The sequence below is a fragment of the Thamnophis sirtalis genome, unplaced genomic scaffold (assembly GCF_051295495.1).
Source record: "Thamnophis sirtalis isolate CommonGarterSnake01/CBP01778 unplaced genomic scaffold, rThaSir2_p1.2 scaffold_1, whole genome shotgun sequence".
Classification (NCBI taxonomy): domain Eukaryota; kingdom Metazoa; phylum Chordata; class Lepidosauria; order Squamata; family Natricidae; genus Thamnophis; species Thamnophis sirtalis.
The window spans coordinates 19248125-19262021 of NW_028261381.1; the positions used below are offsets into that span (position 1 = coordinate 19248125).

Below are 13897 nucleotides of genomic sequence, written 5' to 3' on the forward strand. Positions count from 1 at the left end.
TGTTCTATCACCCTCACATCGGTTAAAGGATTATGAGTTTTCACATGTCAGGTTTTTAATTTTAAAGTATGAAATGCATGTGGAAGCAAAATGTCTTGGAAAAACATTCTTTTTCTTTAAAAAAAAAAAACAATCACAAAGGCAGAGAGGGGAAAGTGAAAACTGATGTGACAGTGACAATATGAAGTAGCTAATTTGCCCATGTAGTAGAATCCACACATATTTACAGTAGGTCTTTGAGTCAATTCAAGTTTATCCCCTACCCAAAATACAAGTGGTCCTTGAGTTAGAACCACTTTTTCAACGACTGTCGAAACTATGGTGCTAAACAAGTGGTACTTAGGACTGGTTCTCTGACTTCCAGCCATTTTAGTATCTTCCAATGATCACATTTTCCAATATTCCTATTGGCTTCCCACAAACAGAGTCAATGGGGAAGCCAATTGGAAGTTGCAATACATAAGATCCTTGCCTAACAACCTTTGAAGTCCCCTGTTAGTGACAATAACTGGGACTGCCATTACTAAGAAGTGAGGTCATGTGACACGACCATTTTGCTTAGGGTGGCAATTCTGATCCCAATTCCCATTGTAACCTGAGGGCTTTTGTAAGTATTTTTGGAATTACAACCTTACTATATATTTTTTTAAATAGCTGGAGAGAAAATTCTGATATGATCCATTCTCTTGATTTTGTTCCCACAATTGCAGATGTATTGTATTCTGAAATTCACTTCTTTTTCATCATTTTTAAAAACACACTCTCACAGACACAAAAGTAATAACGTACTTGGGTATTAGTCAAAACAAATACATTCAACATTTTAAGCTGTTTTGTGCTGAGATATAAATCTGCTAAAGTATGCACGATGAAAACACCATGGTGAAGCCCCTCAGGCATTGCTAAAATAGAAAAGCTTTATTTTATTTGCCTTTTTTATTAATTAAATATACGCTATGCAGTTGTTTTTGCCGTGCATTTGAGGCTGTGTAAAAAATATTAATAGTTATTCTTAGATTAATGTAATGAAGCCCAGTGCAATGCAGCCTATTTTACATTTTATTACATATTATCCTGCTTTGCTAAGATTTATTACCCGACAGCATGGTAGTTGAACATTTCCAATTTATATTTACTTTTTTTCAAGGTTTTTTTTTTTGTATGTGTGTGTGAGTGTGTTTTTGTAGATTTTCACGGGTGTAGGTATGCTGGTCTTGTTGTATTTGGGTCTTTTCCCGTGTAAGATTTACAGTATCTTGGCGACGTTTTGACGAGGTCACACTTGTCATCTTCAGGCTGGTGCTTTTGGCTTCATGCATGTGCGAGCAAAGCATGATCAGAACTGCCGTTTTTCTATAAATATAGGTGTGTGTGTGGGGGGGATGTTGGCTTTGTTGCTTTAAACGGATTGGTTGGCTGTGTTGTAACATCTTGATTGGTTGATGAAATTGATGTTTGGTAAAGGTGATTGGTGATGGTGTCCTGTGTTGTTCTGGGTCCTCTATTGGTTTTTGTGGCTGGGACTCATTTATTGATTATGGCTGGTTTCCAGATGTCTGGTAGGCGGGAGGTATCATCACGTTTATTCATGTTGTGAGGGTGTTTATTTCGATAGCTTCCATAATTATTCTCTTGTTGAAGTGTTCAGTTTTGGAGAATAATTTGGTTCCTTCAAAATCAATTTCTAGCTGGATATTGTCTTTGGGGTTTCTTAAGATGTTGGCTATTTTTCTGTCAGTGCTGAAGGCTGTCTTGATATTGTGTTTGTGGAGAATTTTGCTAATTTTATCTGTGGTGCCTTTGATGTAAGGGAGGAGGGCGATGCCATTGTCCTGTTCAGTTTCTCAGTTCTTGAGGGATGTGTCCCTTTGGATTAGGTTGGTAATTGTGTTTTTTTGGAATCCGTTGGAAATTATTATTATTTTTTATTAATTTTTAAAAAAAGATTTTATAGGTAAAAAGAAAACACAACATCCATAACTTGTAAAAAACAATACAACTACATTTCGAGATATTCCCATACTATCAAATCATTATAAACATCAAAGGTTAGGTATCTTATTCCTTCCCTCCCTCTTCTCTTCCCCCATTTCTTCTTTTCCATACCCTTTTCTTCCCTCCCCCCTTACTTCCTTTTCCCCTGCCATGTGTGTCCCTTTGGATTAGGTTGGTAATTGTGTTTTTTTGGAATCCGTTGGAAATTAATATTTTTGTGAGTCTGTGTAATTCAGTTTTCAGGTGGTTTTTGTCAGCTAGGCATTTGGTTCTGGAGATGAGGATCGGCTATGCAGTTGATCTGTGCAGGGTGGTGATGGGATTGTGCGTTTAAGTAGCGGTTGGTGCGTGTTTTTTTCTGGTAGAAGGTATGTCCTAGGGAGCCATTGGGTTTCACCCTCACCAAATATCAATTCCATCAACCGATCAAGATGTGGCAACACAGCCAACCAATCCGTTTAAAGCAACAAAGCCAACATTCCACACCCACCCACCTATATTTATAGAAAAACGGCTGCTCCAATCACGCTTTTCTCGCACAAGCACGAAGCCAAAGGCACCAGCCTGAAGATGATGAGTGTGGCCTCATCGAAACGTTGCCAAGATACTGTCAATCTTACACGGGAAAAGACCCAAATACGTCAAGACCTGCATACCTATACCTGTGAAAATCTACGAAAATGTGTCTGTGTGTGTGTGTATTCGGACCTTTTCCCATGTAAGATTGAGAGTATCTTGGCGACGTTTTGATGAGGTCCCACTCATCATCTTCAGGCTGGTGCCTTCGGCCTCGTGCCTGTGCGAGCAAAGCGCAATCAAAGCTGCTGTCCCTCTATAAGTATTGGTGTGTGTGTGTGTGCGGAGTGCTGGCCTTGTTGCTGTAAGCAGATTGGTTGGCTGTGTTGTAACATCTTGATTAGTTGATGGAATTGATGTTTGCAGATTAGTTGGCTGTTTCGTAACATCCTGTGTGGCTGAGGTACTGGCTGTGTGCCTATTGTTCTTTTGTGTTGTAACGACCTAGATATATAATGAATTTATTACTTTGCTAGTAAACCATTTCAGAGTGTTGAGCTTGCCTAGTAAACCAGATAGAATCATAACTAGATGAACTAGTTTTATTTTATTGTAAAGCTACATTGATAGACACTTGCAAGTTTGAAAATACTATTCCTGCCCCATCTTTATGACCCGAGAAACTAGGAAGGGTCTCTTCTGAGTCTGTTGTCTTGCCCACTATGCAACTGCAGGCTAGGCTGTCTCTTATCTGATCATTCCCTAGGCAGCATTTCTTTGCTTCATCTCCCAAGATCTTTGTCACATTCGATTACATGGAGCATATCTGCAGTTAATTGTGGGAGCAGCTGATAGCCCAGCATGAGTTTCTGCACTGAAAGAGCCTTTCAAGCAAATTAGCTATATGGATGAAGCTAAGGACAAAAATACAAATAGTCCTCAATTTACTGTGGCAATCCCTGTTCCCACTGTTAACCAAATACCTAGTTGTAAAAACTAGGTAACTTCCTGCTAGTTTCCCATGAACAAATTCTGTGGGGAGAGGCATGGCACTGGACATGGGAAGATATGGAAGATGCACAAGAGATGCAGTGCAGGTCAGGGAGGCTATGAGGGAGTATGCAAAAGGGCATGGGTTATAAAGGGAGCGGGGTGTGAAGAACTATGCAAGAGGCATGATATGGGTCAGGGACAGTGAAGATGTATGTGAGGGAATGGCTCAGGTCATGGAGAAAGTGCATGAGACATAGCATGCGTCAGGGAGTGTACATGAGGATACAAGGCTTGCACAAGCAGCCCAGGTCACGGAGAGTGTGTGTGGGTGTAAGGGAGGGCACAGTGCAGGTTGGACAGGGTGTATGGGTGGTGGTAGCGTAAGAAGCATACATCAGGGAGGATTGCATAAGCAGGTGCGCAGGTCTGGAAGGGTGCACAAGGGAAAGGGTGCAAGAGGGTGCACGTGGGAGTTGAGGCAAGGGTTCAGGGAGGGTGCATGAGGGAGAGTAAGTGGCTGGCACAGCATGACTACTTGATGAAGGTGTACAAGTGTGGGAGACTTAGCCCAGCAACTTGCAGCCTTCCCTGGCAAGTGAAAGTTGCCAAGTACCCAGATCATGATCACATGACTGAGGAAGTTCTGCGGTGTCTGAACCTCCAAGGATTGTTCATAACCACCATTCATTGAATGCTGCTTTAACTTTGAACAGTCACTGAATGAATAATGGGTCAAGGATGACCGATCTTTTAATTCATCTGGCCTCCTTTGTTTGCCCAAGCTGCTCCCTACTTCCCCCAGCCTCTCTACACTCTGGCAGCACCATTGCCTACTTCCCTTAACCCCCCCATGCTTCCTCCACCTGTCCTTTACTTGTGCGGTCCCATGCTTCTCTGGTCTCAGTTGCCCAGCACCCTCTTTCTCCCAGCCTCCCTTCTAACATGACCTGCGCCAGGCCTCCCAGAACCTCTCCAACCCCCTTCTTTCTCCTGTACCACCCTAGGGCACTCTGCCTTCCTTACCAAGGGCTCCTGCTGTTCCCAGTTAACAATTCCTGCATCTTGGGACTACAATGGCCAAAGGGACTGCTGGGATCGTTGGTGCTGTGATATGATTACATGAAGTTGCACCTCTCACTTAGCAATGGCAGTCCTGCTTCCAATTGCCACTGTGAACCAAGGACTTGTATATCTCATTTTTTAAACTCAGTTTAGAACTTGCACATCTGTATTAGTAGTGTGTGTGTGTGTGTGTGTGTGTGTGTGTGTGTGTGTGTGTGTGTTCGTTCCAGCATAATTCTGAAATGCCTCAAGCAATTTCAACCAAACTTGGTTCGCAGATGACTTACTCTCTGGAAAAAAAATACTGTGGGGGTAAGACACCCCTTGGGGGGGGGGGTGTTCTGTTAAGATACAGCTGTTGTGCCTTAAAATGGCTTCTATCGGATTGCTGTAAAATGGCTTCTACTGTGCAGCACAATGGAATTGCCATGGTAACTGCTTCACAGTACTCCACAAGGGAGCTTCCTCTGGTAAGGAGGGAAATCCAACATTAGAAATTAAGTTTGGTCCGGACATTCCGCCCCCCGCCCCCCCTTATAAATAAATACCTGGGCAACACTGGATTATCAGCTAGTTAGTATTAAAAAAGAGCTCCATGCATTCACTTATTCCTTTAATATACAAGCATGCTTTTCTCACTGAATGGGAATGTCAAATTGCCTGGTAGGCTTTCTAGCTTTCATATAAAACATTGTTTATAGTGTAACAGTGTTAATCTTTTGCAGAAAAAAATAGATTTACAGCACCCTGCAGCAAACAACAAAATTTGGAAGGTATGACAGGATTATTTGTTGTTCATGTTAAATAGGTGGTTGTTGTTGTTGTTTTTGCATACCTGCGTCTTGGCAGAAAATGAAAACACGGAAGGTACTAAAATGGCAAGATTTTAATTGAATTGAATGGTGTTATAGATGTTGGGGTCCATTGGTCATATTTCCTAATCTGAATTTTACACCCACAAATGTCAAATTTCAAAATCAATAATAATGAAATGAAAGTTGGCATTTCTGAGAGAAATGCAGATGGTGTGCATTTCCTGGGAAGTGAACAGGAAAGCTTCTGATAATAATTCATGCCATGAAATGGCTCATATGGCCTCCCAAGGTGAGCAGAAACATTTCAGGTTATGTCAGTGAGATATCATCTCTCTCTCTCCAGTATTATTCTCCATTTCTTTAGAGTAATTAATCAGGCATTTCTTACATATCCCATTGCGATTTCTCCGTGGGTGGTTCATGAAGCCAATGAGGAAAGAAGACTCGGACACGAATTTCCTTCGGGACGAAACCGACCCAGAACGAAGTCTGGGGGCTTCTTTTATTGATCATACACAAGGGAGGGGTGGATTCACATAGCCAATGCGGACCAATCATGATTGTGCAAGCTTACAGTATATGGTAACTCATTTACTCTCATGTAGACTTGAAGAACACTCATAGTCAATAAACCTTTTATCATCATGCAAACATCCAATGCTTAATTAATGTTTGAGAGTTAAACAGTTGTAACCCCTGATTTAATCAGCGCTTAGTTACAAGTCTGTGGTTGCTGATCTGCTTAGTGTTAAGGGTACTGATTTAATCAACGCTTGGAGTTGGACAGTTTGCCTTACTGATCTAATCATATGGCCAATTATTGCTTTTAGTTTACTGATTTAATCATATGGTTAATTATTGCTTCTGTTCTATACGTGTTACAGTATGGCAGATGCATACCTGCACGTATATCGCAACATCTCCTCCTTTTGTTTTAAATTTTGAGAAGTCGGAAGGGAGTATCGTTTTTCTCTGGGTCTTCATCAGAGAATGCTGTTAGCAGGGCTTTGTGTTGCGAATCAAAGATTGCTGTGTTAATGTTTTTGCCCTGTGTCATACTTTCTACTGTGGATTGAATGATGATTCGGATCACTGGGATTAGGCAGGGCAAAAGGAGAAACCCTAGGAGCGCTATGCCTGCCATGAAGGCGGCTTGTTTCCAATTGCGAAAAATTCCTCCCAGGAAGCCTGCATCATCCATTTATCCTGTCCATTTTTGCACGGGTACGTGTACCAATTTCTGCAACTGAGATCGGCCTCTACCTTGCCAGTTTCATCAATTTGAAAATAGTAATTTGTAAGATTAAATTTCCCACATACTCCCCTTCCTTTTGTTTTCTCTTCAAAACATGTGAGTGGAATGCACATGTGTTTAGCTTTCAACCATGAAGGTCTAGCAACGAGGGTACAAATTTCTGGAAAGAAATTTACAGTATCCAATTTTCCATGCCAATTAGTATCAGATATCACTTTTTATGAGCTTCCAGACAGGTTTTAAACCCCAAAAATTATTCACAGCCATGCTTTCCCTTTAAGTTACAGGCTGCCCATTTTAAAAGGGATGGTTCTTCAACCTGCTCTGGCTTTTATTTTAGTGAGGCCAAATTGAGTTTAGCTAATGTGCAAAAACTGTGTGTGGAGGAGATAGTTTCAATCTAATTCTGAATAGGCTCTTCTCTCTCTCTCTCTCTTTTTCCTTTTCTCTCTCTCTCTCTCTCTCTCTCTCTGTGTAGCTGCTTCTACAATACAGAAAATACATGAATACATTTTGGACAAACTTTCCCTCCCACCAGACATAAATCCAAGGTGTTCAGAATTGCTGTGCTATCATTCTCAAAATACAATTCTTACATGAATACATTAAACTGATTACAATATAAATGAGACAAAAAAGAAACCTTACAATGAATTTCTGTGAAGAAAGCAAAGAAAGAAAACTTTAGGATCAATTTTCACCCTCCCCTATAGTCTTCTGGGGATAAAAGAAAGTCCTTTGGTCTTTTACTTCTCCATCTCAGAGTCCATTCTTTCATATCTGCTGGATGGCATTAAGCTTAGCTTGCTGATAAGAGTGGTCAGTCAGGTTTGGTAGAGTCGGTCCCAGGCTTGGGTAAGTTTTTTCTCCTCATGTCAGGTTTTATCAGAATGCAATCACCAGCAGCCAATTCAAGAGTTAGCAGTCCTTTGTGTCTTAGGTGAAGAAAAAGAGAGGCCAAATATACAGTTCTTTACAGACATATCTTTAGTCCCATGTTGTGGAATCTCACCCATTCTGTCCAAATGTGGAAATCCAAACATTATTCCAGAAGGCAGACAATGTAAATGATGTAAATTTCATGGAACAGGACATTCCCACTGCTTCTATGATTGAAACACTTTTGCAGTAAGATGAGTAAATTTTCAAAAGAGACAACAACTTGTGTTGCAAACAAACAAACAAAATATCATAAGGTAGAGTACCTTGACTCACAAGCTTTTAAAATTGCACTCAGGTGTAAAAGAGAAAGGGAAGAAAAATAGCTTTAAAAAAAAAAATGCAATTAAAAAAGAGGTACTTTGAGTCAACGCTCCAAAATATTAGATTTCATTCAGATGGAAGCAAATTCTCAACAAGTATGTTAGAACATTTACAAATGTAAGCAAAATATCTCAAAATCATTTCTGTTTATAGGTTTAATTAAGCATTTTAAACCTCAAAAAGTTCCAGAAGGAAAAGAGAAAAAATCAAAATTGTATTCAGAGCAGAAAAGGAAATGCAATTGCATAACTTTTATAGATGAAAAGATAACAGTAAAAGGTAAAGGTGAAGGAGCAAGTCACCCATTTACTCCAAATTTCTCAGAAGAGAGAGGAAAAAAATAGTTAAAATGAGCAGAAAACTTCAGCCCCCCTTCAATGACCCAAAAAGAATGAGGGAAAAAAAGGGGGGGGATGCAGATGCATTCACAGGTATCTACACACGCTCACTGAAAAAATGAGCAGACACACACTCTCCCCATTTCTCCTGCTTCCCTCCAAAGAATGACCCAGAGGGAAAAAAAGGGGGGGGGTTCACGCAGGCAATCACAGGTCTTTGGATCTCTTCAGTTATCACTTTCGGGGACATATACATTCATACTGCAATCATGCTTGCTCATGCCAACCAATCATAACACACAAGCATACACACACATACCATTAAACAATCTTGCAGCTTACTGTACATTTGCACTGCAATCAGACTGCTTGTGTAAATTAATTTCACACACAAAAATATCCCATTTCATTCTTCTTTCATACAAAGCAGTTATTACAAGTATTTCAGGGAGCTGTACATAAGCCAATGAGCTCCACTTTCTATTATTAAGAAATCTCAACTTCCCTCCAGGTCTGAAAATGATTACAAACACACATGCACACATACCATGAAACAACACTTTTCAGGCCTGGGGGAGGTCCTGTCACTTTAAATCTTCAAATTTCTTTCCTTGGAGAACTTATGGCTCATTCTCCAAGCAGTGGGGAAACTCAAGAGAGCAGCTTAAATCCTAACTACTCTTCCCTCCCCCACAGCTTCAAGCCCAAGCTTATTTATTTATTTAGCTAGCTGATCAAACATATCACCATCAATTCAATTCAATTCTACATGTTATTAGATGCACACCTAAGAATTTTTTTAACAGACATTACATCAAAGTAATCAAGTCCAATTACCTAGGTCTTCCCATTCAGTCAGGCTTTACCTCGTTACCTGCTAAATTTAAAAGACAACTATTACAGCTGCAACAATTTTCTAACATATCCCTGTGGACTCCTTAGTCACTTCGGGGAAGAAACTCAGGTGGAATTTCTCTTCAGTTCATCTGATGGTGGCCAGAAAATCAGCAAACTTGTTACAAAATCTAAATGAAAACTGTCTTCTAGGGGCCAGGTTTCGAGTAGGTTGGCCAGATAAATGTGCAGAGGGTTTTTACTCAGGGTGAAGGCAAACCTTTAGTAGGAATTTCCTTCATCTTTTACACGCACACACAAGGCAACACTCTCCTCCTTCCCCCAAAAGGAAAAAACTTTACTCACCTGAAGAGTAAATCTTCCAGGCCTGAAAAACATGAAAACAAGGTTCCCTCCCCCACAGAAAAGGCATTGTTGGGGGATTAAGGGTAAGGGAGGGGCTTGGGGCTGGGTGGGTAGAAAGCTTGCAGGCAGAGTAAAAAAAAAGGTAAAATCATCAGTTACTAAACAGATAAACTGGTAACATTTATGGGGATATCACAGATGCAAAATGGGGTCTGGATTCACATGCTTCAGGAAGGAAATAAACAGGTAAAATCATTTAAACACACGATAGAAGCAAGGATGAAACTTTTCCTGTAAATGAACTTAGAACATTTCCTGGGTTGTTACTTTAAGGCAAAGGGAAGGAAGGAAGGAAAAAAAACACTTCTCTGTACTCTTTTGGGGGGGGGACAAACTGAGCGAAGGCAATTTCTGCCAGTTTAGACCTTGAGGGTGCACAAAGACTTAGGCACACATTTACATAAGAACAAGGAGAAAATAAGAAGGGAAAAAACAGAACTCTCAGGTTTTCACATCCTACATTCCCAGCACAAATCTGTTAAATTAGGGAAGGCACAAATCTTAACAAACAAACATTGTTACATAGAAGACAAAGAGACAAAGAGACAGGAGAAAAAAAGAAACCTCAACATTTTCCCCTTTTCTTTTAAGTACCTTTATGTAGCCAAATTAGTTTTCCTGTATTATCACAGAGCAACAGAAACAACAACAAAAATTTAAACTTTAGAGAATTAAAATTTTAAGGTACTCACCTTCTTTCCAGGCAGCCTTTGAGCTCAAACTCAAAACCCCTTTAAAACCTAGATCCAATGGTTAAGGCCAAGATAAAGTCCACCCACAGACTCAATGGGGTCTTTGCCGGCATGGGAGGCTTACCTGGGCCATATCCATTTGTTAGGCTAGCTTGGAGTCCCATCTGTGGGTCGCCAATTGTTGAGAGAAATGTCCTTCTGGGTTCAGCTCCAAGTGGGGAAGAAGACACTGGAGACATGGAGGCTGCTTGGAAAGATGGTTTACTGTTGGACAGGGCCACATGGCTTGAGCCCTGACCAGAAAAGGTGATCACATGTTTCAATGTTGATGGAGAAGAAGAGAGAAGGGAAGAGGAAGGGGCTTGCTAGGCTTTTTTGATAAGTAAACGCCATGTTGTTAAAACGCCCGGAGGGGCTCGGGGTTCCTCATGGAAGTAGGTGCCCAATTTTATCCATAAGGAGAGTTTTAAAGACCCCTTTTTCCGGGTAGATTGGACAATGATTTTAGACATCAGTCAATAAGTCAATTAAATGCTTTTGAGGGGAAAACGGGAAGCGACTTGCCCATCGCTTGAATAATTACACTAGAAAATTTAGATATCCTGAAGCTCATGAAGGTGCGCTTCCTGTTCTTTCGAGAAACCCGATCCCATACTCACGAATTGAGAGGGTGCTCCGTTCGCAGACGGCCGGCCCTGGATGCGAGGCTTTTCCCGGCCGAGGGTGAGATGAGATGGGCAGCACGGATCACGTCGGGGTCACCAGATGCGATTTCTCCGTGGGTGGTTCATGAAGCCAATGAGGAAAGAAGACTCGGACACGAATTTCCTTCGGGACGAAACCGACCCAGAACGAAGTCTGGGGGCTTCTTTTATTGATCATACACAAGGGAGGGGTGGATTCACATAGCCAATGCGGACCAATCATGATTGTGCAAGCTTACAGTATATGGTAACTCATTTACTCTCATGTAGACTTGAAGAACACTCATAGTCAATAAACCTTTTATCATCATGCAAACATCCAATGCTTAATTAATGTTTGAGAGTTAAACAGTTGTAACCCCTGATTTAATCAGCGCTTAGTTACAAGTCTGTGGTTGCTGATCTGCTTAGTGTTAAGGGTACTGATTTAATCAACGCTTGGAGTTGGACAGTTTGCCTTACTGATCTAATCATATGGCCAATTATTGCTTTTAGTTTACTGATTTAATCATATGGTTAATTATTGCTTCTGTTCTATACGTGTTACAGTATGGCAGATGCATACCTGCACGTATATCGCAACATCCCATCTTGGGAGTTTTGAATACAAGCAATGTGGTTTGACAAATTAAAATTTTAATCTTGGAGTAAAAGCCTTTGTGTTGTTTTTTTTCCCTTTCAGATAAGAAAAAGTCTCAAAAGAAGAAAAATGCGGATAAAGGCACCCAAAGAAAACAAGGGAATAAGAAGAAGAAACTTGAAAAGGAAAAGGAATGGAGGTGGCCCGAGAGGGAAAATGGTGCTTCAAGAAACTCAGAGAGGAATGCTGACAAAAGCTCCAGTAGAAAAGACGAAGCATTTTATGAGAGAGATTATTCCAGTGATAGAAATAAATCCCGGAGTGGAAAGGAGAGGGACCGAGAAAAACATGTCCCTCTAGACAGTAAAACCAGCCATTCTAAAAAAAGAAAAGAAGGAAGACCTTCTTTTTCTGATGAAGAGAGGGATGAAGAGAGGGATGAAGAGAGGGACAGGTACCATAAGAGGGACAGCAAGCTCCACAGAGAGAAGAAGGACAGATCTAAGTCCAGAGAGAGGCCTCACCATTATCCCAGCCCCAGAGAGTTTGAGGAAAACAGCCAATATTCAAACCAGTTTAAAGAGATAAGGAAAGACGAAAGCAGGAGAAGGCACAGAAATGCTTCCCCATCCAGGCACAAATGAATCAAAGAAGAGTTTTCAATACCGCCTTGCCATTTGAACTGTCTTTTTACAACTTGCTACACATTTTTTAAAGAGAAACCCTTTGTACAAAAATACTTCCAGACAGTAATGATTCTTCGAATCACTGTTAATTGTTGGAGCTTTCCGCTAAACTGCTGCTTAAAAGACTTTGAATCCAGGAGGAATCAAAGCCCAGTAAAACAGTTAAACATTGCTTTCACTGGCGTAATGGTATGCTGTAAATATTTATTCTTTTAAATTTTATTTGTGTTTTCTGGAAATGCTAAACATTCCTTTTCATTTTTGAATTTTAGATTTCAGCATATATTAAAGTTTCATTTCAGAAATAACATTCGTGGGGTTTTTTGTGTGAATTCAGACTAAAAGGCAGTCTTTTAAATTCAACAATTAAAAATAGATCAGAGTTTGGAGATGAAAGCTTTGCCAATATCTATCATGGTATATTGGTCACATTCAATGCCCTATATACTTGAGATAAGCCCATCTCTGAATAAGCATGATCCTTGACTTTTTGACCCAAATGACATGATAACATGCCATATGTTGACAAGGCTGATTAATCATATACTCTAGATTAGGGGTGTCAAACTCAAGGCCCACGGGCCAGATCCGGTCTGCAGGGTGCTTAGATCTGGCCCACAAGGCTGTCCTAGCCCTGAGCTCGGAAGCGGTGCATTCTGTTTTCACTGGCAGAGCGCTTGGGCCACCACAGGTGCACTCGATATGAGTGAGCTGGCCAAGCCCACCCCAGCCCCTGAGATCAAACACAACCTAATGTGGCCCTCTGGCCAAGCCCAACACAATGCTGATGTGGCCCTCAATGAAATGGAGTTTGACACCCATGCTCTAGATGGAAAGCAGTTGTGAATAAACAACAGCAATAAGTTGATATTGTGGCTGTAAATTTAGTAAATACTAAATTTACAAAATTTTGTAGGAAATTCTAAACAAGTCATGCTTCTGTTTAAATTTGAAAATCTAAAGCTAAAGAATCAATATGTTAAAATTCCCCCTTTGTTAGCTGACGTCATTATAAAAGCTGAAGTTGAATAAAAACTCATGAAGGATGATTGCTGGATGTTGTTTTGATGATTTAATCATAAAAGATTATTTCTTTAAAACCTAGCCAGATGATGTGTATTTTTTCACTTCTGAAAAATATATAATTCTGGTAAGAACTATATTTGATATTTTAAAATTATTGCCATTCAGAGTCTGATGTGAGCAGTACTATTCTCAAATGTCTGTATCATAAATTGTTTTAAAATGCTTATGAGAGTTACTTGTTGAATCAATTTCAAAATATAAAAAAACAATGCAAAACCTGTTTTCAATTAGGCATGTAAATAATGCTACTCTTTAATAATTTCCACGAATACCCATTAGTAAAGGAACATATTGTTGAACTATATAATTTAGGGCACTGTAGGAATAGAGCCTGGGTAATCTATAGCAGTGGTCCCCAACCCCCGGTCCGCGGACCGGTGCCGGGCCGTGGAGTACCTGGCACCGGGCCGCGCAGCGGCCGGGGGCCATGATCGCTGCAGCGGCCGGGGGCCATGATCCCTGCTGCCTCTTCACCCACACGCGCAGCCTGAGATCAACCCCGGGACTCGAACCCGAGAGCCGCCTCTCCGGTCCAAACCCCACTCCCACCCCGGCCGCCCGCCCGGCCGCCTTGGTAGCCCGTGGAGACGGAGCGCGTTCGGTTCGCCGCTACCTGGGGGCGCCGTCCCCATGACGTCACCGCGGAGTCCTC

At 41.0% G+C, this 13897-nt stretch overlaps 1 protein-coding gene across 3 annotated transcripts in view; it reads left to right on the forward strand.

The window, feature by feature from the left end:
- The window catches only part of CWC22 (CWC22 spliceosome associated protein), a 53001-nt gene extending 40534 nt beyond the window's left edge, over window positions 1–12467 (forward strand). For all 3 annotated transcript variants that reach the window (XM_087708323.1, XM_087708336.1, XM_087708330.1), the window contains exon 20: window positions 11576–12467. In XM_087708323.1, the coding sequence (XP_087564449.1) occupies window positions 11576–12117 (542 nt within the window). In that variant the 3' untranslated portion in view covers window positions 12118–12467. The remainder of the gene's footprint in view (window positions 1–11575) is intronic.
- Window positions 12468–13897: the final 1430 nt, after the last annotated feature.